Source organism: Urocampus carinirostris, chromosome 7, assembly GCF_059441175.1.
Source record: "Urocampus carinirostris isolate Australia breed hairy pipefish chromosome 7, RoL_Ucar_1.0, whole genome shotgun sequence".
In the NCBI taxonomy this organism is placed as follows: Eukaryota; Metazoa; Chordata; class Actinopteri; order Syngnathiformes; family Syngnathidae; genus Urocampus; species Urocampus carinirostris.
Genome location: NC_142355.1, coordinates 11,314,628 through 11,338,856, shown reverse-complemented (window position 1 = coordinate 11,338,856; position 24,229 = coordinate 11,314,628). Strand labels below are relative to the sequence as shown.

The 24,229-nt window shown below is 39.4% G+C and overlaps 1 protein-coding gene across 2 annotated transcripts in view; it reads right to left on the bottom strand.

Moving 5' to 3' along the window:
- zfpm1 (zinc finger protein, FOG family member 1) overlaps positions 1-24,229 on the bottom strand; it is a 183,854-nt gene that overhangs the window by 57,742 nt on the left and 101,883 nt on the right. For both annotated transcript variants that reach the window (XM_088339749.1, XM_088339751.1), the window contains one exon: positions 22,572-22,694. In XM_088339749.1, the coding sequence (XP_088195875.1) occupies positions 22,572-22,694 (123 nt within the window). The remainder of the gene's footprint in view (positions 1-22,571; positions 22,695-24,229) is intronic.

Here is a 24,229-nt window from a genome sequence, read left to right as displayed (position 1 = left end):
GCATGCACCTGTCCTCTTGGCTGGTACCCGTTCATACAACAAAGCCATACAAACTAATGCCATCTGCCACCAGAGAGCAGTGTAGGTGTCATTCTTAGGCAGACTTGTTGAGAAACATGGCAACAACTCTAAGCATTTACTGGCACCTCACCCAAAATTCAATCACTTTTCATTCCTTGAAAACACAACATTAAAATTTAAGCAGTTTTAAGGATTTCAAACACCGATACATACCCTGAGTGCTGTATAAAAACGTTCAATGTACACTAAGAAAATAGAATATTATTTCCCTAACTAACACCCAGGGAACACTTACATTTTTATGAAGTATAGTACTGTATTTTTACGACTAAGGCGCACCTCATCTCATCTCATTAGCCGTACCGCTTATCCTCATTAGGGTCGCGGGGGGGCTGGAGCCCATCCCAGCCATCTCCGGGCAGTGGGCAGGGGACACCCTGAACTGGTTGCCAGCCAATCGCAGGGCACACAGAGACAGACAACTCATTCGCTCATTCACACCTATGGACAATTTGGACCGGCCAATTCACCTGAAATGCATGTTTTTGGAACGTGGGAGGAAACCGGAGTGCCCGGAGGAAACCCACGCAAGCACGGGGAGAACATACAAACTCCGCACAGGAAGTCTGGAGCTGGATTTGAACCCACGACAGGTTCCCATGACATGAACTGTGCCGCACAAGCGCTAACCACTGCGCCACCGTGCTGCCTAAGGCGCACCTAAAATTCTTTATTTTTTTCAAAAGCTGACCATGTGCCTTATAATACAGTGCGCCTTATGTATGGATCAATATTGAATCGCAAGGTCTTGCAACTAAGGCAAGCAGCCGCCCACTAGATTTTCCCCCGTAGGCGAAGTAGTCCGCGATGTATGCTGGGATATATATACCGCTGTTTCATTTCCTAACCAATGTGTCAATCACCGGTCACTATTGGTTAAAGTTATTCGGAGGTAAGGGAGGCGGGTCCTTTTAGCATTTACAGGCTCGCATAGGCGAAAGCGGGGCAAAACAAAGCCTGTAATTGGTTAAAAAAGATGTGATTAACATGTTAGGTTATTCTACGGCATGGAGAAAACATTTTTACTAGTCTGTATTTGTAAACAGGAATTTGGGCTAAACAGACAGCTAGCAACAAGCAACATCCATCTATGCAGATGCTTTCTTTTCTTTTACTTGTCGGCATTATTGCGTATTTTGGAGTAAGTAAATATTTTATACAGTTAGATTTACTACACTAACAGATGTAAGAGGACCATGGTTGTGTATTATTATTGAAAGTGATGGCTGCCAGACTACTTTGGTGAGCTACCCGGCTTTATATTTTCCCAGTATCTTGTTTCAGACTGATCTTGATGTTTCTGTGATGAGTCTATTTTTAAATTCAATTCAATTCAAAGTGTTCATAGTCATATGCACAATAAAGAACCACATTTCCCTGCACAATGACCTTCTTACTTTGCTGTCCACACAATTGCCAGTGAGTAACAGAAGAAAAGAAAAAGCAAGAAAAAGAAAAAAAGAATAAAAAAGGAAAATTAATAATAAATTAAAGATAAAAAGAAAAAGGCAAAAATAAAGATAAAAATGAAAGAAAAAAATGCAAGTGAAGGAAAAAGGCAAGTCAAGTCACGTTTATTAATATAGCTTTTCATCACAAGAAGTATCAAAGGGCTGTACAGACATTACACAGATATCATCAACCTGAAATCTCTGAGCTTTTGCTGGGAAAATGCTGGTCTTCTATTGATTCGAAGATTCAAGAAGAAATAGCGTTCCAGTCAGGCGCCGCACAATTGAAATAAACAATTTTCCGTAAAAACATGACACCCACGGTTTCCACTTACTCTTTCTGTGATCGTATATGGCCAAGAAAAAGCAAAACAGACAAACGAACGAATAAAAGAAGATTTTTGTATCCCTGTAGCAGCAAAATGGCCGACAATAGAGTCAGCTTTTCAATCAAGCTTTTCTTGATTTGGCTTGTTGAGGCTTTTGGTATAAGTTGAGTAGTGAGTCCTGAAGTCAAACCAGTTGCGAACCGCTGCTTAAGAACCTCAGCCATTTTCTAAATGACAGCCTGGTCTTCATTTCCACCCTAACACCCCCCCTAGTTGTATCCTGTCACAAATTAAAAGTGAAGAGCTTCCAGAAACTCTCCCCGATAATCACATAAATTAATTAGAAAACGTTACTTGACATTCTCCGAGCACGGACAGAATGAGCGGAGGGGAGATTGAGGCAAAGCCACAAAATTAATTGTATGGAATGTGACTCTGATAATTAATTCATCTCTGCTTTAACAATTCCTTCTGGCACTCAATAAAAAAAGGACATTTCAATCAAATCAGTATCGGAAGCGGTCAGGAAGGGTAACATGGAAGAGTGACAGACTCGCCTGACATGCTCAGGGTCATTTAGAAGATCGGCAATTAAGAAAGGAACCGGGAAGGGAAGGAGAACAAACCGAGAGAACTTAAGAAGAACCCTGAAAGAATGTCCGTATCTAGAAAGAGTGTACAGATATTGTGGACAAGAGCCCTCCGTTGCTTTAATGGTAACTCAGAAGTTTTGATTTTGAAGTGGAAAACATTTTAGGAATTAGGTCAGCATGATAATTGCAATTACTCTGAGAAGGCGCCAACTCTTCCTTCTTGACTCCGATTCACACGGAATAGCTGGAAGGGCTCGTAAACCCTTTTCAAATTCAAGCACTTTTTAAGGACTATTAAAGGCAATTTTACAATTCCTCCAGTACCCTTAAACGAATATTTTTTTGCATGGCCTTTAATAAAAGTTAATAATTTATATGTAATACACTAATACACATTTCATATCGCTCTGCTTAGGTGTAGCATGCACTTGCCCTCTAGGGCACAACCCGTAAGGGGTGATGACCAGTGTTCCCTCTAAGCTGCACCCGTGGGCAATTGCGCACTGCTCGCACATTCTCAGCGCACAAGATAATCTAGCCAGCGCACAAAAATGAGGGCTCAAAATTACTAATTAAGAAGCGACTTAAGTCAAAGTTACAGTGCATGAAGGTAAAAATACACGGGTTCCCCTGACGTTGTGTCCTAAATGCGGTATTTTGAAGTCGAGTCGAAGTAAAACGAAGTTGAGTAAAGTTAGTAGAGTTTGTTGAGAACCGGCTTCTTCGGCTGGGCTCACTAAAAGGAAACGGCTTTTTCGGGTCCTCAACGGCTCTGCAGGTTGATTTTGCTTCTTTTTTACCAACATGACCAAATATGTAAAATTATGCACAAAATGACTTAAAGGAATTGGGGAATAGAACAAAAAAGAAAAAAATACCAAAATGAAAAAGTAGTGAAAAGCTGAGAAAAAATGAAACAAAAGGAAGAGAAAAAAAAGAAGGAAAAATTCAGAAAAAAAGCCAGAAAAAAAGAAAAGAAAGAAATGTAGGAAAAAAGTAATTGGAGAACAAAAAGAAAAAAGTAACAGCTCGGAAAAAATAAACACAATGAGATTTTTTTTAAAGGAATTTAAAAAAAAGTCGAAAAAAACACGGAAAAAAGAAAAAGTTTGTGTTGCATTCAAATAATTTCCAATTATATCAAGTGAATCTTGTTGCTAACATTGTATTTCCACTAAAAAATGTGATTAAGTTGAGTTCTGTATCTTGCAACCGACTAAATAAGCCCCCCAAAATGTTAATATTATGCGACAAAACATGTCAGGAAATAAAAAGAAATAGATATCTTGTGAAAGAATTGTAAGAACAAACAATGTTTGTAGGCCGTACAACCTTCAATTCATTCAAAAGAGACAAATAATTTTGCATTGCCGGAAACTCAGCAAAATATAACTTGATGTCAAGTTTTGGACATGTTTGATAATTAATTATCTTGCCACACTTGGAATTATGGTTGCTCACTGTTGTTTCAAGCGTTGCTCACTGACTTTGTGTTAACGCTCAGACCCGTGGAAAATTAGAGGGAACATTGCTCCTGACAGTTCTAACCCCTCTTCTTATATGATGGCTCCAAGATATTTAAATTTGGTGAGAGGTTCTAGCTCTCTGTTGTTGATGCTGGGATGTTTGTGGTGATACCTTGGGGGTTGTTGGTCATCACTTTGTTTTCTGTGCTAATTTCTATCCCATACTAGGTTGATGCTTTGTCCAGGCAATGGACCAGATCTCCGAGTTCCTGTTCCTCTCCTGCCAGTCTGGCAATATCATCAGCAAAACTGAGGTTAGTGAACAGTGCGGTACTAATCAATGGTACCATTGGAGCTTGGTCTCCAACCACAGTGGGTGTTAGACAAGGCTGCATTCTCTCTCCAACCTTATTCAACATGTTCCTGAAAAGGATCAAGACCACAGCCCTGGAGTCTGGATCAACATGAAGGTATTTTTGGCCTAGTCAAATCATTTATTTTGTATAGCCCTTAATCACAAAGAGTCTCAAAGGGCTGCACCTTCCCATTAAACTTGTGGAGTTCTTCCGTTAAATACTCATCATTTAAAGCCTCCTATAGAAGTTCATGGTAAAACAGGATGGGAAGTAAAAGTGTTGTTGAAGGATCCAGTTATTCATTCTATGAAAACATAACTCAGCGTTGCTCACCGACTTTTTGTGAACGCTCAGATCCGTCGAAAATTAGAGGGAACATTGGTGATGACGCCTCACAATACCGCACAAACTAATGCTAGCTGCAGTCAATCAGAAGTAAAGAAGAACTGCAATGGCAAAATAAAGCCAACAGAGAGCAGTGTTGGCGTCATTGTTAAAGGCATTTACAAGCACTTCCCCCAAAATTCAAACACTTTTCAATCTTTTAAAAGACAACATTTTAATTCAAGCATTTTCAAGGATTTCAAGCCCTGAGCTCCTTACTCTTCGCGAATGTTTTACAGATTATTTTTGCATAGTCTGCCAAAAATTCATATGCGAATTTGAAACACAAAACTTATACACATTTCAATTTTAAAAGTACTTTTTGTTGAATTCTGTTATTATTGATGACTTTGTTAACCCTACTGATTGCAGGTTTATACCAAATTCCAAAGACTAGTACTTTTGATTCACACACAGTAGAACATTGTACTGCATGCTGTCAATGGAAGTGAATGGGTTTATGTGCCATGTTTAAAGGTTGGGTGCATTGTTTAAGTTTTCTGTAAAAAAAAGTTAAATATTTTCTATATATACCATAAAATTCAGACTATAGAGCGCACCAGATTATAAGCCGCACCCAGTATATTTTTCAAGGAAAATGCATTTTGTACATACAAAAGCCACGCCTGACTATAAGGCGCATGTGCCCACATTGAAAAAGAAGATATTTACAAAAAAGGATGGTACACAGAAAGAGTTTTATAAATATACAGTACCTTAACCCCATAATGCCAGTGGACTGCCGGACTTTTGATAAACAAATATGTGTCTGAACGATGTCGTCAGTCACTGAAATACGCCATGCCACATATCATTGGAAAGTTTACACTTTTGGGATTCAAAAATATTTATCAGAGAAACATCACGATCAGTCTTAAACAGGATACCCGTAAACCGGAAAGCCCAGGAAACTCACAATTCAACCAATTGAACTTCTATAAATGTCCGCGAAAATGGCTTTGTTACATCAAGGACAATCCATAGAATCCAACTGTGTAAAATATTAATTCCAGAACACACGATAATGCTGACCAATAAATAAGAATCTGCCTATAAAAATTCAGCTTTGTTGGACGTTGCTTCTTGTAATGCGCTCGTTTCCCTTTACAAATAAATAGACCTATAAAATTATTCCCAATATGGTAGGTAGCCCTCCCATTTCGATTGACACCTTTTGATGAGGGCCTGTCTACGCTAGTTTTATCCATTTACAAAGCAAAAGGTACATTATTATTATTATTATTATTAAACTTGTGTCTTCCTTCCACCAATTTCACTCTTAACTTTAATGCTCAGGCGCCCCTGCTGGCCATCAGAAAAAATTCAAGTCAAGTCAAGTCATTTTTATTTGTATAGCCCTTAATCACTAAGAGTCTCAAAGGGCTGCACAGGTTATTGCACAGACTATTATTTCAGACTATTATTGCACCATCCCCTGATCTGGAAACAACATGAGGGCAAGGAAAAACTCAAAAACCTCAACATGAGGAAAATGAAGAAGCCTTGAGAAGAGACCGCACATGTGGTATCCCCCCTTCAAAAAAATGCATAGTTTAGCCCCATATATAGGCCGCAGGGTTGAATGCTTGGGAAAAAAGTCGCGGCTTATAGTCCGAATTTTATGGTATACTGTATATCAACAAGTGTTTCTGTAGTGCAGTGGTTAGCAGATTCTCTAAAATAGCATAAGGTCCCTGGTTCGAGACAAGATGGAAACATTTGGTGGCCTGGAGAGGGATGGGTGCCAACACACTGTACTTGTCAAAGACACACCGTAGGAAATGGGGCCCCTATGGTCCTAATAATGGTTAGGGGGAACCCATGTGTTAACAATACCCAACTGAGTTCACAAATCCCTTTGCTTTATTTTCTACACCGCTTTTATCTTACTTTTAGCAAAGCTGTTTAGGGTGGAACATATTAGGTACAATGAATGGGAGGTGTGGGGAGAGTGCTGGAGAGTGACGTCATGCTCGTTCCTGGGGAGGGTTTTTTACTTTCTATTTGCTAGTGTAGCACGGAAAATACGAAGGTAAGAGTCTTTTTCTTCAAGTACAGTCAAAGAAATGCACTTACTTGCACGCACATCCTAAACTATTTTTCAGGATAAATCATCTACAATCTAGTACACCGTCAAGTGCAGAGAAGGAGCAGCAGTTCAACCAGAAACCTGATGGACTTGTAATCAGTCTGCCTGGCCACAAACCGCACTTGATGTGTGGATGCTAGACATAATTGAGAAATGTCCATGATGATGATCAAATTGTGTCCTCGCAAAGGACGAATTGACTGACACCTCAGAGACAGGCTGAAGAGAGGAGATGCCGGCGACAGGGGGGGACCATTTGTCAGTCCTATCAGCAAAGGCGAGGCAAGACAAAAGCTTCAGACAAGTGCCCCTCAGAGTGCTCAATTCAGTGAATATAGAAAACGTTTGGACAGTAGATGTGATGATCTCTACTCTTTCATCAATTCTATACCAACCTAATTGCCACAGAGATTCGGCGGCAATAAATGTAGAAACCTTAGCAATTAAGCAGGCGATTAACCTAAATCCAACATTAGGGTGTATGGCACACAATAATCATTGATGATGATTGGTTGGTTGTATCCCTTAACCACCAAGGTTGGGTAGGGTTACTTTAACTGGATTAATTTCAATTACTTTTGGATCACTCCCATACCCAATATGCTAATAAAAGACAAAAGAAACTAAAAATGAATAAAATGATGACTCACAACACGTAGTAAGCTTTCTCTCCTGGCTTTGATCTCTTTGATTTCCGGCAAAACGAACATAAAATGCGACAGAAACAAAATGAAAAGAAATCCAAACAGCTTGCCAACATCATTTTTGCTGTTCCATGTATTCCGTTACTCCCCAAGCCTGCACAAAATTTAGTAATTTTATTCATATTTAGTTTCTTTTGTCTTTTATTAGCATATTTGGTATTGGAGTAATACAAAAGAATTCCGCCAATTACCTATGTGCAAGAAGCTAACAACAATACTGGAGGCAAGTAAAGTGAAAATACGGACGCTGCCATACTTATGAACGAGATCGTTGGTAAGTTGAATTTGTTATATACTATATTTTGTATGTTTAAGGTTTATATAAGTACCGTAAATTCCGGACTATAAGCCGCTACTTTTTTCCCAAATGTCCAGCCCTGCGGCTTATCTGGTGAAGCGGCCAATTTATGTAATTTTTCTAACGGCCGCTTATGACGGGGAAGACTTCAACTCCTTAAATTATGCAAAAACTGTCTATATGACAGAGGTTCTTTCAGATGGCGAGGAGTTGAGGACGGTATACCGTGAATTTGACAATTACGGTATGCTTCTTTAACAGAAATGTTTGATACGTTGCGTGCGTGTTCATAGTAGCGTGTTGATACCTTTCAAAGGCACGGTTTGGGATGATAGCTATATTATTATTATTAAAGCTTTGAAAACTCTCGGTATACCGTCTTTCTTTTTAAATATGTGTTACCATGTATAATATGTATTTGCAACTGTATATTTTTCTAATGTATTTATTTGAGACACTTATGCTGATTTTCACGAGCGAATAAGAAAGAAGGGGCGGAGCAAACGCTGGCTGATGGTAACTGGGGACGGGTAAAGGTGACTATTTGTGAACGCAGGAGACAATAGTGGATATTCCCACCCTTACCTTTGGAAATATACACTTTTTTTCCTTGGATTACTTTCAACGGGTACCCCGACTCTGCAGGTCTGCATCAAATGATTAGTAGCTTGCTCTGTTCACTCCACATATAAGCCCGGTATTGCAGTACCACCAGGACTGATGCAATAGTACTGATAGTTTCTTGGCCCTTTGGTTAGGACCTTGACTCAGTTCCTTGACTGGGAGCAAGTGTCTCGGCCTGTTGGCTTTGAAATGTATCATGAAATTGATTAATAATAGACAGTGTATGATTGATAGAGAATATATATCAATAAACATATACAAAAACCCCTGTCAACAAAATAGTTCATTCAAAGTACATCCATTATCTAGTGTGGGCGCATGCGGCTAATGTACTGGTGCGGCTTGTGTATGAACTAAATCGGTTTTCCTCCCGAAATGCAGTGGGGTAGGCCTATAATCAGGTGCGCCTTATAGTACGGAATTTACGGTATGTTTAAGGCTTGTAGAAGTAACCGTTATTTCGGTTATACTTCAATTAATGTAAATGCTTTAAAAAATATATTCTGTTTTTCCTTCATCTCCAGCAACACTATTGTTTTTGACCGTATAGAAATACGATCGGTCTTATGGTACAATTCTACAAGTTTACAGGTATAATAAAAAGCGCGTAACAGGACACCTTATACACAAACTGTAAATCGGGTTTCCTCCAGAACGAGAACTAAACGATAACTGATTTGATGCTTGCATATCAGATTCTAAATTGACAAAAACAACCACACTAGCTTGAAATTGTGAATGAAATGGGAATAGGGTGTGTAAATAAAGCAGTTTTAATCCAATCAGGCTATTATTCAAGACAAATGTCCAGATTTTGCTACTGCGGCGGACAAAACTGATAATAATGGAGATGAATTAACACAATGATAACATTCATGAGATATGTTCCTGTGAATCTTTTGAGCCAGTTACTGTTGTAAAGAAAACCTGAAATGTAAAAAAGCAGATTCATATTTGATTCGTGTTAATTTCCATTCAGGACAGCCACCATTCGTTTTTTGTTTTTACTTCCCAAAATGTTGCCAAGCTTTTTGGACCCAAGACACACCTTCACAATCTCCTTCAAATAAGACCCAAGCCCTTTAGCCATGTGACAGCCAATCAGCATCCGATGACATTTTGACTGACATCTCAAATTGACATTCTGCAAAGGGGAAGCATTCTCCTGAGATGCAAGCGAGTCTGCTGGCTTGAGATACGGAGGAAGGAGACAGAGTCAGAGCACAGTAAACTCCATGAGATGGATGGATGTGGGTCAGCTCAACTCTTGTGCTGCAAAAGTTTTGGTTGTTTTGCATTGAAGCTTTTGGGGCTTTCCTTGATTTTTTGTTTTGTCTGTTCATTCTTTGAGGTGGGGTGCATCGTTTGAGTTGTCCTCAAAAAGTTAAGGGGAGAATATTTTCTCTTTTAAGGATGCGTTAACAATGCCCAACTGAATTCAAAGAGACGTCATAATTTTTGTCCCTACCGCGCCTACCTTCTTTTATCTTACTTTTAGTAGGGCTGGTCAGGCCGCGGTAGGAGCAAAGGGGGGAGGTGGAAAGTGACTTGATATTTGTCACTGCTGTTTTTTGTTAGTGTAACATGAAACTGGTAAAAGGCCTGTTTCAAGTACAAAAAAAGATGAAAAATAAGAGTTTATTAAAACGCCATCTACGAAATGCACATGCACCATGTAGAGCTTGACAGAGGCTGCAATGATGACACAAGACAGAAAATAGTATCAGCGAATAGAAAAGTTACAAATTCCTAACGGCACCTTTAAGTACAGTATCATTTTTATGTGTGTTGAGAGCGTGTTGCTAGTAGCGTTTTGCTACCCTTCACAGGCACGGTTTGGGATGAAAGCTATAATATTATTATTAAAGCTTTGAAAACTCTCTCGGTGTACCGTCTTTCTTTGTAAATATGTGTAACCATGTATAATATGAATTTGCAACTGTATAATTTTGTAATGTATTTATTTTAGAAACTTATTCTGATATGTTTTGTACGAGCAAATGAGAAAGAAGGGGCGGGGCAAACGCGGGCGGACGGGAAGTGGAGTAAAGGTGAGACGTGTTTGTGGACGCGACCGACAATAGTGGATATATATTTTTCCCACCCTTACCTTTGGAAATATACACTTTTTTCCTTGGATTACTTTCAACGGGCACCCGGACTCTGTAGGTCTGCATTAAATCTTAAGTACCGGTATCATTTTCCGTTCAATTTGCCGGCTGTGTTTTTTGGACTTAGTCGGGTATTGGTTAATTTCGTGTTTGAGTTGCGTTTTTTCAATGTGGGCGCATGCGGCTAATATACAGGTGCGGCTTGTGCATGTACAAAATTGGTTTTCCTCCCGAAATAATCAGGTGCGCTCTATAGTCCGGAATTTACGGTATATATAAAGTAACAAGTACTTACAACCTAGGCAAGTAGCTAATTTTTTCCCAGCATTCCCAACTTTTATATTCAATGCCTGGCAAAACAGCACGTAGCAGCCTGGCAACACGTATGACAATTTTGGCAGCCAGCGCACTCTCACACAGGAATCTACCACTACAATTGGTATCTGGAAACCCTCTCTGCACCAGAAGGCGCTGATGAAATGGATTTTGACTTAATCTCATTTACGACCAGTTGTTCGAAACAGATCTCAGTCATAAGTCTGCTGTCACTTAAAGTTGTCACTTTTTCACAGATGTTAAGAAAGCTACTTTTAGTTGTGTATTTCTTAGACTCCTATGCTATGAAATTAATTTGTTTACCCTGTTTTTCTATTTTTAATATACAAGTAATCATCACAAACACACACACACACGTAGTCACGTTTCAAAGATCCATGTTTTCTGTCAATTTCCATTGTTTGTAATACGTTTTCAATGTATTTCCATTGTTTGTAATGTAACACGCATGCGCGACTCCATTCATTTACTGCGCATGCGTGACCTTTCAATAAATACGTCTACTGAAACTGGATGTAGTATAGAATAGAATAGAATAGAATAGAATGGAATATACCTTTATTGTCATTGTTACAAAATGGGTTAACATATTGTGACAACGAAATTTGACATGACACTCCAGTATCACACATTCACAGTGAGGTAAAAAAGCCAAGAAGATAAAGGAACAGCAAAGATAAGGTTATAAAACAAGGAGGATGAGGTTAAAATTATAATTTACACAATATATACACAAGAAACGTCGGCATGTAGGATGTTACATACAGTTTGGTATCGTAAGGGTTTGTGCAATTTTACATTTGGTGCAAAAATAGTCATCAACAGTCAGAACGGCCCAGGCAGCCAAACAAGATGGCTGGCGGGCCGAGCTCCTACATTTGCGCAGTAGTTTTAACCCTTTTTTCCTGCCTCTACCTGAATTCTTTGGTCAGCAATGGGTCTATATCATTATAGACTAATCCCAAATGTAACTTTTAACCTCATTGATTGCTTTGCAAATGACAACATAAAACACAAGCTTCCTCTGAAAAAAATTCCAAAAACCAAAATCAAATCCAACCATATATTTTGTATTTAAAAATGTTTATATCAAAGTGAACTTATTTGTTAGACCCATAGGTGAGACAGAAATGTAACATTTTACTGATGGCTACGTTAAATGAGAAATATTAAATTGACAGCAGGATTTTAAAAGTGATACCTTAAGTACTCAATTCAACAGCAGCATCAAGACAAATGATATCTCGCTGAGCTTTCCAACTCTTCACCTTACCCACTTGCCATCCCTCACCTCTAATTTCGCTATCTGAATTGGCCCTCTTAAATCTCTCGCCCCTCATCTGTGTCTTTCATTGATCCTTAATCCTTCGCCCATTTTCACCCCTCATTATCTCTCTGTGCTAAACTCAATATTCTTTTTTCCTCCCTGATTTTATAAAGGCCTTGCTCCCTCACCTTCATCTCACCTGTCCCTTTAGGTGGAAGTATTATGTACTTTTCAGTAGCTTGTACAGCACTCTATACTGTACGATGTACTAATGGCATAGCTTTGGTATTGGCATTGACATAGCGACATTTCTTAAGCGATCGCATAATAGTGGTGGGGGCAAAACACCAATTGCTCGATATTGGTGGGCACATGTCTTCTCTGCCCATGCTTAATCTACGCCCTTGCGGTGTACTCTGGATTCCAGTGGGACAGTTTCAACAAACAAACACCTGCACGGCCGCTATTGGGAAATGTGAAGCACACTGTAAAGCGCTTTGGGAAGTCTTGACTTGAAAAGCGCTATATAAATGCAGATCATTTCATTTCATGTATTTGTTAGGTGGCGAAGAGGTTGGGTTAAGAGTGCAACGCAATGGGTGTGCTGAACGGATTGTTCAAAAGTAGAGATATGCGAATGGATGCAAAGCGAGGGTTAGATGAAGGTGTGGTGGTAACCACAGCGATGGATGGCTCAGGAGTGGGCTTTGAGAGTAAATGAGCGTAAATGGTTAAATGTCTTTGAAATGAGACGTTTTTGTCGTATGTATGGAGTGACATAACTGGGTAGGTTAAGGAATAAGAAAATAAGGAGAAGAATTGGTGTGATGAGAGAGCTTGCTGTGAGGGTTGATGAAAATACTCTGAGATGGTTTGGTCCTATGGAAAAATCTGAGGTTCATGAGTACCGCCTGCCGAACTCTTTGACTGTCGCATTCCCTGATTGAGTTAACTGGACCACCGACTTCTCGCATTCATGTTGGACCACAATCTTTGCCTCAACCCGTCTTCCCATGTACCAAACCTTGTCCTGATAAAGACCTTTGTTATTGCACTAATCTGTGTTTCTGCACAGTGGTAGGCACTACAGCTCCCTTAAACAAGGGCTAACAGGCTTTGAGACAGTTTCTTTCCCAGGGCCATCACCACCCTAAACAAGCAAGCCAAAACTGTGAAAATATATATCTTGTGACTTATTTGGGAATGTTCTTATTGCTGCATAATGTTATTGCAATACTTTTCATTGAACTGCTGTTATGATGGACTATTATTTTATTAGTTCTTTTTATTATATAGGGATTGTATATCTTTTACATAGACAATTTCAAGCAGTTTTTAAGGAGTATCAAAGCCAATTTTCAATTTCTCCCCTACCATTACAAGAAAAATATAGTATGAATCATGTATGTTGCAGGGACAAAAATACACTACATCTGCGATTTACATAGCAATTCTTGCGTGTGCATTTATCAAGAGATGATTTTTAGATCTTGAGTAAATTGTGAATATATTTGTTTTTGAGACAAATCTCAAACCATACAGGTGTTGGGTAAACATAACAGTAATACTTAGCTTACATTTTCTGCTGCAGGAAGTTCTTCTTATTACAATTTAACACTGGAAAAGGCTACCATAATACCCATAATAAATGCACATAATTGATATGTAATCCTTGCACTAATACACATTTCATAGGTGTACCAAAATCTTGTCCGTTAAGGGGTGATGACGCTTCGTAGGACAATGCCATAAAAACGAATGCACACTGCCATTAATCACAAGAGAAGAGGAAATGCAAAGGCAAAGCAAAGTCACCAGAAAGAAGTGTTAGCGTCAATTTTAAGCAGACTGATTGAGAAACAATTTCAAGCATTTACAGGCCCAAAATTCAAGCACTTTTCAATCATTGAAATCACAAAATTGGAGCATTTTAAAGGATTTTAAGCACCCATACGAACCCTGTGTTATCAACATCAATGAAAACTATTCTATTCTATTCTATACCCAGGGTTGGTTAGGGTTACTTTAACTGGATTACTTTCAATTACTTTTGGATGACTCCAATACCAAATATGCTAATAAAAGACAAAAGAAACAAAATATGAATAAAATGACTAAATTTAGTGCAGGCTTGGGGAGTAACGGAATACATGGAATGGCAAAAATGATGTTGGCAAGCTGTTTGGATTTATTTTCATTTTGTTTTTGTCGCATTTTATGTTAGTTTTGCCGGAGATCAAAGAGATCAAAGCCAGGAGAGAAAGCTTACCACGTGTTGTGAGTTATCATTTTATTCATATTTAGTTTCTTTTGTCTTTTATTAGCATATTTGGTATTAGAGTAATCCAAAAGTAATTGAAAGTAATCAAGTTAAAGTAATCCAACCCAACCCTGTATATACCATTATAGAAAGGTGGGTATATCTTACTAAGAATAATAAACATGCCTCTTCAGATTGATTAATATTTTTTTGGGTTCAAATACTGAATTGACCTCCAATATTCAGAACAATGTCAATGGAGATTTTCTCCGGCCACTGACAATGGAGTGGTAAGGTGAGCATGCGAGGAGACTGCCAGGCAGCCAGCCAGCAAATGACAAGGGATTACTGTGACACCATTTGCATATCAAGAAGTTAAAGCTGCGAGGGAAAAAAATATCGAACCTTCAAGCCTGCAAGGTCATTCAAAAGATAGTTCTTTCTTCACTTCATTATTTATTTTGCATATCATGCAATATGGACAAACTGTAGATTAAAAATGGCAGCTTTAGCAAATCACACCATCCCTGATACGAAGCACCTAGACCTTTCTTAAGGCACCTTCCTGCCATTGCTCCATCAAAATGGCACACATACGCACACGTCTACCCCGCAAGAAGATGTCATCTTGATTGTTTTAAAATAGAGTGCGCATTAGACAAGTCAAAACTGCTGCACATGCTAATCCATTTTGAATTGTCACAATTTTAATTTATTTTATGATATCGGCAGAGGCCATAAAGTCATTGCCTCGTTTCCCATGCTGCAGAAAACAATAATGAAAAGAAAAATGTTGATCACTGTCATCTAAGGTTAATTCATAAAGCTCAGTCATACGGCCCGCGGACATGATCCTGCCTGGTGGATGATTTAATCCGGCCCGCCATACATTTCCGAGTATGACACAAAAAGAAGCGTCTCTCTCGGTAATTTCTATTAAGATTTATGATTTGTAAATAAATGCAAACCAAATGCTCTCAGTGTTGAGTTTGTATAGCGTGGAGAGTTGGTTCAGGAGTAAAACTGCATTCATTCAATTGTTAAAATAAACCAGTTACCATGTTCAAGGCAAAACATGAATACACCCCCACCCCCATTGTTTGTGAATAAATCTGTAATGTTTAGAAAAGATCCCGTGTCAGCCATGATTATCATATGTAAAGCAGGCTGAATAATAAGGCACTTTGTGAAGAAAATTACTAGAACCGCTTTCTTCCATCTTCACAACATTGCAAAAATTCGTCCTATACTGTCTCAGTCAAGTGCGGAGATAATAATTCTTGCGTTTGTTACCTCCTGTCTCGATTACTGTAATGCACTACTTTCCGGTCTCCCGAAGTCCAGAATCAAGAGTCTTCAGCTGGTACAAAATGCTGCAGCGAGGCTATTAACTAGGACAAAAAAGTCCGATCACATCACGCTGATTTTGGCTAACCTGCATTGGCTCCCTGTTAGCCTAAGATGTGATTTTAAGGTTCTCTTAGTATTATACAAAATCATACATGGACTTGCTCCCTCATATCTTTCAGATCTGATTTCCCCCTATGTTCCGGTCCGAAGCCTTCGTTCTGAGAGCGCCAGTCTTCTGGTGATCCTAAGAGCCAAGAAGTGTTCCTCTGGTTCGAGAGCGTTCTCCATCCGGGCACTGGTGCTGTGGAATGCTCTTCCCCCTGAGATCCGTTCTGCAACCTCAGTGGAAATGTTTAAATCTAAGCTTAAAACACACTTCTACTCTATAGCATATGAATAACTTATACTTTTCTTGGACAATATCTCTGTATTATTTGTGATTGCAACCTCCTTTGCTGTCTGGTAATCCTGAAAGGGGGATGCCACATGTGCGGTCCCTTCTAAAGGTTTCTTCATTTTCCTCATGTTGAGGTTTTAGAGTTTTTCCTTGCCCTCATGTTGGTTCCAGATCAGGGGATGGTGTAATAATAGTCTGAAAAAATAGTCTATGTAATAACCTGTGAATCCCTTTGAGACTCTTTGTGATTAAGGGCTATACAAATAAAAATGACTTGACTATATTCAGAAATGAAGTTATAAATTCGGAGTTGACATTATTGTACTGATCCGGCCCACCTGAACACAGAAAGTCTGGATCCGGCACAAAAGCCGAACTGAGTTTGACATCCCTGTCTTAGAGTGTGTAAAGGACGTCTGTGTTGTTAAAGGTACAGTGTGTAATACCACTACCTAAATGACTTTAAAGTTTACCTGACTAACAGGAGCTGAATGAAATGACTCTATAGCCTAAATGTACATTTTTTTGCAGGATAATTAAAATAATGTGACATATCAAGGAACGTCCATGGAAATGTTATAAAAACCATTACATTTTCACACGATTGAAGGTAAAGGTTAAAAATGCATTTCCGGGGATAATGTTAGCCTGGTCTGGAGCAGGCTAGCAGTTGAGAATCGATCACCATTGCAACTGAGCCGAACTAAATGTAACCTGTTTTAATGTAACAAATTTGAAGCAAAATGATACAATAATAATCCCTTATCTTAGTTTTGTGCAATACCTCCCAGAGGGGAGTTGTTTGAATCCTACAATTTTCTTGTACGTTTTTATTTAAGTTTTAGTTAGCTATAAATATGGTTACGCAGTGTTAAAGCTTTGTAATGTTAAGAGACTTGGGACAAGGTAAAGGACAAGGTAGAGGAATAAACACCAGGAACTTCTCGTCCTTAAAGCTTGTGCTGACAATCAACAACAGTGAGAAACGAGTGGAATGCCAAAACTCCCACCATAGATAAAACACTGTTTACTTCCATTCTAGCCAATACACACGTTCTGTCTCATGCACTTATGAGAGACGTTTGATACATGACGGGCATGTTGCACGTGCAAAACTAGGAGTACAATGGTACGTCTTCATGGGAGCTCAATTCCTTCCAGGATCATGTTCATAGTTCGGTTTTGCTTTGTAACGAGCAAATTTTGCAGATTTCAAATATTTAAAAACTAATTGGGCTGCTCCCCTCCTCCTAAAAGCATGAAAGTAAACCCTAAATAGGTAAAGAACACATTTCCAGACGACTGAAAACACATTCAAATAGTAATAATACATTTAAAAAAATCAGTAAAAATACAAAATAAGAGATATCAACTAAATAAAATGCGAGTTAATTGTGGGTCTCTGTCACTGGGAGCAGAGGACAATGTCATCGTTGATTCCTAATATTGTCACGGTATTTGTTACCTCTTGAAAAATCTAATCAGGAACATATTCCAAATACCATAGTATTACAGAAATATATCTTGCTTACTCTCTATTACTTTTGGAATACTCCGAAAGAAACATAAGAGAAATACAATTTCTAAATTTAGTCTAAGAGAAATGAACACTTTTACCTTGAAAAAGAGTTTGAGGACACCCAAGGTTAGGTAGTTGCTTGTGGTCCTACAAAAAGTGCTCAAATTTTAACCACGAAAAGCGAAGGATGTAACATCATCGCCACAAAGTTTGTTTTTTAACAAAAATATAAAAGTTAATGTGATGCAATGCGGTTCGATGTGATACTCAAAATTTTGGGCGTTTTTTTCGCAGTTATTTCGAAATCAGTATCAGTATTGTCAGCCTCATCTCTGAAGAGGGGGATTATGCTTTAGCCTAGAAAAACCACGGCGACCAGATCATAAAGGTACTGTATCGGAGACATACCCTGCTACTGGTAACTATGGAAACCAGGAGTATCTGTTTCATGTGGGGGAGAAAACACCTACCCAAAAAAAACAGCCAGGAGATGGATGGGCAACACCAGGATGTACTTGCTCAAGACACACCACTAGAAAATGCATGACTTATTATGCCGCCTCTGTCATCACTTGCCTGTGATTTGCCTGTGGCCACACGTGGATGCCTGTGAGATACCATTGAAGAAAGTTGCTGCCACCTTGTGGGTGTTTTGGAGAACTACTTTTTTTTTTAAACAATCATGGAGTAACGGTAATTTAGATGGTGCTTATTAAACGGGGGCGCCGGCGCCCCCATGGTAATAAGAGTGTAAAACAAGGAAGATTTTCAACCATTAATAAGTAAGGTTGACAGGTATGGAATGGAGAGACTGTCGATGATGCGTAAGCACTTACTGTACACTTAAAACGAAAGTTAGTGTAACTTAAAATAAACGTACACACGAACATTTTTGGCTGGCAACCAGTTCGGGGTGTCCCCTGCCCACTGCCCGGAGATGGCTCGGATGGGCTCCAGCCCCCCTGCGACCCTAATAAGGATAAGCGGTACAGCTAATGAGATGAGATGAGATGAGACGAACATTTTTTTTTTTTTTGCCTGCAGTAGTTTGCATTCCAAACTGGACGACCTAATGCTGTCGGTCACTAAGGTTCTCTAGCGGTAGTCTCTTGGACTCCTCGCAAACTGAATTTTCCTTCGTATAGCGAGTGAGATTTTTTTTTATCGTATACTGAAAATCTCGTGTTTAGAGGTGCTCGTATAAATTGACAGTGGCCAGATGAGAGGACGAGAAGAAAAGGAGAAGCAGAGAAAAGAATTACTTGTGCATTAGGAGGCAGCTGTTGGGCGAGCAGTTGAGCTTGCCGGAGATGGAGAGACCGGAGGAAGAGAAGGTGGATGGATGGAGGAAGGGAAGGCTTGACGATAAGAGAAAAATTCAGACTGGTCAAAGTTTCCTTTTTGCCAATCGTGCTACTGATAAAGACAGCGCCTGCTCCGGAGCTGATAGAGGGCCTATCTCTCTCCCTTTCTCTCCCCCACTCCACCACCTCGCTCAGCCTCCAGTTAGTTTATACGGAAGAGTGTGGTTGGGGGGGTAACACACAAAAAAAACGAAGAAAAAAAAAAGGAGGAAGGACCATATCAGTACAGCATCATGGTGCTACCATCAACCAGCCACCACGCAGCAATTAATATCGCTCCAATTACTGTTAAAGGGACAAGGCTGGGACAGGACGATAATGAACACATGCTCTCCTCCCCAGCAGAGGAATTGAACAAAAACACACACAACCACAAAAATACACACCCGGCAGTGTGTTCACGTGTTGAAACGTGCAAACAAAATGACCACAGCTTGAAAAGAAAATAGAGTGATGGTGTGCTAATCTCTGTGCTCTGTTTAGAATACAAAAGAAACAGCGAAATAAACAAACCTCGATAAAAAAAAGTATTTTTCTTGTTATCTGCTAGCTGTGTGTGTGTGTGTCTGTTTTTGTTGTTGTTGTTTCTGAAGGGAAGATATTTGCATCCCTGTCATGTTCAAATCAACAGGAGGGAAAAGGTTGGGCAACACAAAAGGGAAATTAGAAGGCAACTGAGGCTTCACTTGGATCGAATAGTATGAGAAAAAGTTCCTGATCATATTGATTTTGCACACAACGCTGATCCAGTGTTCATTTTACCTGTGAAAAGTGATGGGTCCCGGGGACTCGCATGCTCAAAAATCTATGGGTCCCAACAGAGATCTATGGGTCCCCAAAATTTAGTGTTATTGAGGTTGACATTGTAAATCGGCGACAAATATATCATATAAATCTATATATATATTCTTTCAGTTTTAATCATCACAGTTTATTGGTAATACAAATCAGTTATCACTTCAAGATTTTTCAGTTCAGATCAATATTGCACGTTATTCAAAATAATATTGCTGAAATAATCATCTCTCATCTCTCATTAGCCGTACCGATTATCCTCATTAGGGTCGCGAGGGGGGGGGGCTGGAGCCCATCCCAGCCATCTCCAGGCAGTGGGCAGGGGACACCCTGAACTGGTTGCCAGCCAAAATCGCAGGGCACACGGGGACAGACAACTCATTTGCTCATTCACACCTAAGGACAATTTGGCCCGGCCAATTCACCTGAAATGCATGTTTTTGGAATGTGGGAGGAAACCGGAGTGCCCGGAGGAAACCCACGCAAGCACGGGGAGAACATACAAACTCCGCACAGGAAGTCTGGAGCAGGATTTGAACCCACGACAGGTTCCCATGACATGAACTGTGCCGCACAAGCGCTAACCACTGCGCCGCCGTGCAATCATATTAATCTATATATTCATACAGTTTTAATCATCACAGTTAATTGATAATACAAAGCAGTTATCACTTCAGATTTTTCACTTTACAAAAATATGGTTCATTATACAAAGTTATATTGCTAAAATATTAGTCTATATATTCGTGCAGTTTTAATCATCACAGCTAATTGGTAATACAAAGCAATTTATCACTTCAGATATTCCGATTCATTTAATCTTAGTGGTTTGCTGTCCCGCCACAGTTGTAATGCCTTCTCAAGGTCCAATTCATTATTATCCTCCTCATAGCGTCACCAGGAATATAATTGAGTCCATTTTGGCAGAAAAGTCCTTGCTAGGAGTATTCTTTTGTTTGTTTGCTTTTGTCGAATCGTTGGCTTCAACACACGTGTTTTCCTTGCCTTCGCGATCTTCCGAAGAATTTCTCCGCCGTTTTTTTCGTGCCGGAATTATTGCCGTTGTTATCACTTTCTGCATTAAGTTTCGATTTATTACTGACATTGAAGAAATTACCAATTTTGTGTTGATTTTCACATAATACTAACTTTTTTCGGAGGCAGACTTAGCCTTCACCTTCCCTCGAGGACAACCACCACAACGATGACGTAATCTCGAAACAACGAGATCTCGTTTGCCGAGATCGGCGTGCAGACGAAAACTCGAATCGCGAGACCAAAACAACAATGGCGGATCTGCCTGACGAAAATTTGGAGTGCGGTAAATCTTTGTTTGAAATAAAAAGTAATCGGGTAAAAATGACAATTTTGTGTCAAAAAAGTTGCGACCCGGGGACGCACTTTGACTTGACACTATGCGTCCCCAGCAAAAATGATGCGTCTAGGACGTAGGGACGCGGGCAAACGAGAACATTGACAACGCTGATAGCGATTTCACTGGAAGTTTTCATCCGTCCAATTATATGTGCCTTCGAAAGCGAGGATACATTAAGTTCAAAGCAGTGAATACTTATAATTTTAGTTTTGATTTAGTCTTATTTGACTCATTCACAGCTTCCAAATACAGTTTTGTGACGTATCTTTTAAGCCTGGCGTGTTTTTCTGTGGTTGCTTTTTAGCATGGTGTTTGTTGACTATGGTAATCATGCTCTGTATGGATGTACATTTCATGCTAACCTTCATTTTATATCTTCAGTAAAAGTTCTGCGTGCTGGTGTTACTTGATTATAAAGACAACAAAATTGCTGTCAGTTAAGCCATTGGTAAGACTTTCTGTTCTCAGGTGGGCCGGATCAGTGAGAGGATGTCAACTTAAAATGTTTAGCTTACCCTAGTTTTTCAGTTTTTCAGTAGTATGCTTTATCATCCAGCCTACTTTTGTATCATATCTTGTATATCATAATCATGGGTATCAGGGTAGGCCAGCACTGCGGCGCAGTGGTTAGCACGTGTGCGGCACAGTTCTGAGGTTGTGAGGTCAAACCCCCTGTGTGGAGTTTGCATGTTCTCCCCGTGCTTGCGTGGGTTTCCTCCGTGCACACCATTTTCCTCCCACATTCCAAAAACATGCTTGTCAGGTTGTTTGGCCGGTCCAAATTGTCCTTGGGAGTGATTGAGCGAATGAGTTGTCTGTCCCTGTGTGCCCTGCGATTGGCTGGCAAGCAGTTCAGGGTGTCCCCTGCCCACTGCCCAAAGATGGCTGGGATGGGCTCCACCACCCTACTGAGGATAAGCGGTGCAGATAATGGATGGATGGATGGGTATCAGGGTATCTTCTCTAGGCACAACACATTTATTCACCTTTAAAAGTTCATGTTTGGCATTGAATGCATTAACTGGTTTATTTTAACATTGGTGGAATGATGTATTACACCTAGACTTACTCACCTCGCTATACAAACTCAAGAGGAGCTGTGTCGTACTGGATTGAAATCAATAAAAAGTAAGAAATAAAGCCTTTAGCAGTGCATGGGCAATAAGACTGGACTACTGTACATCAGATCAAGCTACTAGGCCGGGCCTACTAAAACTGGGAAATATATCCTTTACTGCCCCCTAGCGGCCTGAGGTAGCATTAAATTGTGTTAGTGACTTTATGAGAAGCTTGGAAGCATAAAACTTTAATACATTGACTGACGTGTCATTTTATCGAAGTCTAACTTAAATAAAGAAGGACATGGACAACGAAGAAGGCCCAAATATCGCCATTCAGGACATTAGAAGCAAAAAGTCTTACCTGGACACTTCCACTGCAGAAGCCCACCCTCTTCATCTCCATCATCTTCTCCATCTGGGGGTTGCCCGCCGACGTCGTTCTCAGGATGATCAAAGCTTCCGTGGATATCCAGTGTCCTGGGCTCTACATGCAAAGAAAACAGAGCCGTGAGGAACAATTTTTTGAGCTTCAAACTAAACTTTTGCAAATACAGTGGGAACTCATCATACGAGCACCACTAAATGCGAGAATTTTGATCCTTGAGTTTTATGTGGATAAAAATCTTCTATTCTGTTTTTATCGCATCTCAGTGTTTGCATGTCTTTTTCATGGCCCAGTTCAAGCACTTTTAAGGACTTATAAAGCCAATTTGTCAATTTCTCCAGTATCAATATTACAAATAATCTGGTGTGAATCATGTGTTATGCAGAGCCACAAATATATCTGTGATTTAAATATGCAATTTTAATAAGACATAAAATTTTTAGATTTTGAGTAAATAGTGAATATATTTGTGGATGTGAACGATACAGGTGTCAAATATTTTGAGACAAATCTTTCCCCATATAAGTGCTGTGTAACAATGTCAGTAATATGTAGCTTATATTTTCAGTTGCAGAAAGTTATTCTCATTGCAAATTACCACTGGGAAACGCAACCATTATTTTTTTGCATGGACCATATTCTAGTATGGACAATAAATGTCCATAATTGATACACAATTCAAAAACTATTACTCATTTTATAGGTCCCTGTTTAGGTGTAGCATGCACACGTCCTATTGAGTAGGGGAACCCATAAAAACCAATGCCAGTTGCCGATAATCAAGAGGGAAGACTTGTAATGGCAAAGCAAAGCCACCAGAGAGAAGTGTCGGTGTCAATTTTAAGCAGACTTGTTGTGAAACATGGCCACAATTAAAGTGATTTACAAGCACTTTACCCAAATTTCAAGCACTTTTCAAGTCTTGAAAACACAATATTAAATTCATAGCACGTTTAAGGGTTTCAAGCACCTGTACGAACCATTTTATTCACATTTTTGGAACTTTTCGCGACCTTAGCCATGAATCAAAAAAAGGGGGAAAAAAGGAGAATGAAGTCAATTGAAAAAAAAGCAAGGAAATAATGAATACCCATGAGCTTGGTGTTTGCCTTACGTTGAATGATTCGATCCCCAACCCGAGACTGTTTACCTCGTGAAATCCATGAGGTTGGAGTCAGATGAGGGTGATAGCAAGGAACTTGCATAGGAGCATGTACAGAAAAAAAATAGATGTTGTGTGTATGTTCATTTAAAGTTATAGTAACTGTAATTTTAAGTATTAAATAAGTAATAAGTGTTTTCATATCAACAACAATCAAAGTCAAAGTCAGATTTAGTCTAGAAAATAAAAACACAATGCTAGGACACACTACACTAAGACACACATGTAGACAGTATGGTAAATAAATAGACAGTGCCAGGGTTGGGTAGGGTTACCTTAACTGGATTACTTTCAATTACTTTTGGATTACTCCAATACCAAATATGCTAATAAAAGAAAAAAGAAACTAAATATGAATAAAATGACTACATTTTGTGCAGGCTTGGGGAGTAACGAAACACATGAAAGCAAGAATGATGTTGGCAAGCTGTTTGGATTTATTTTCATTTTGTTTCTGACGCATTTTATGTTA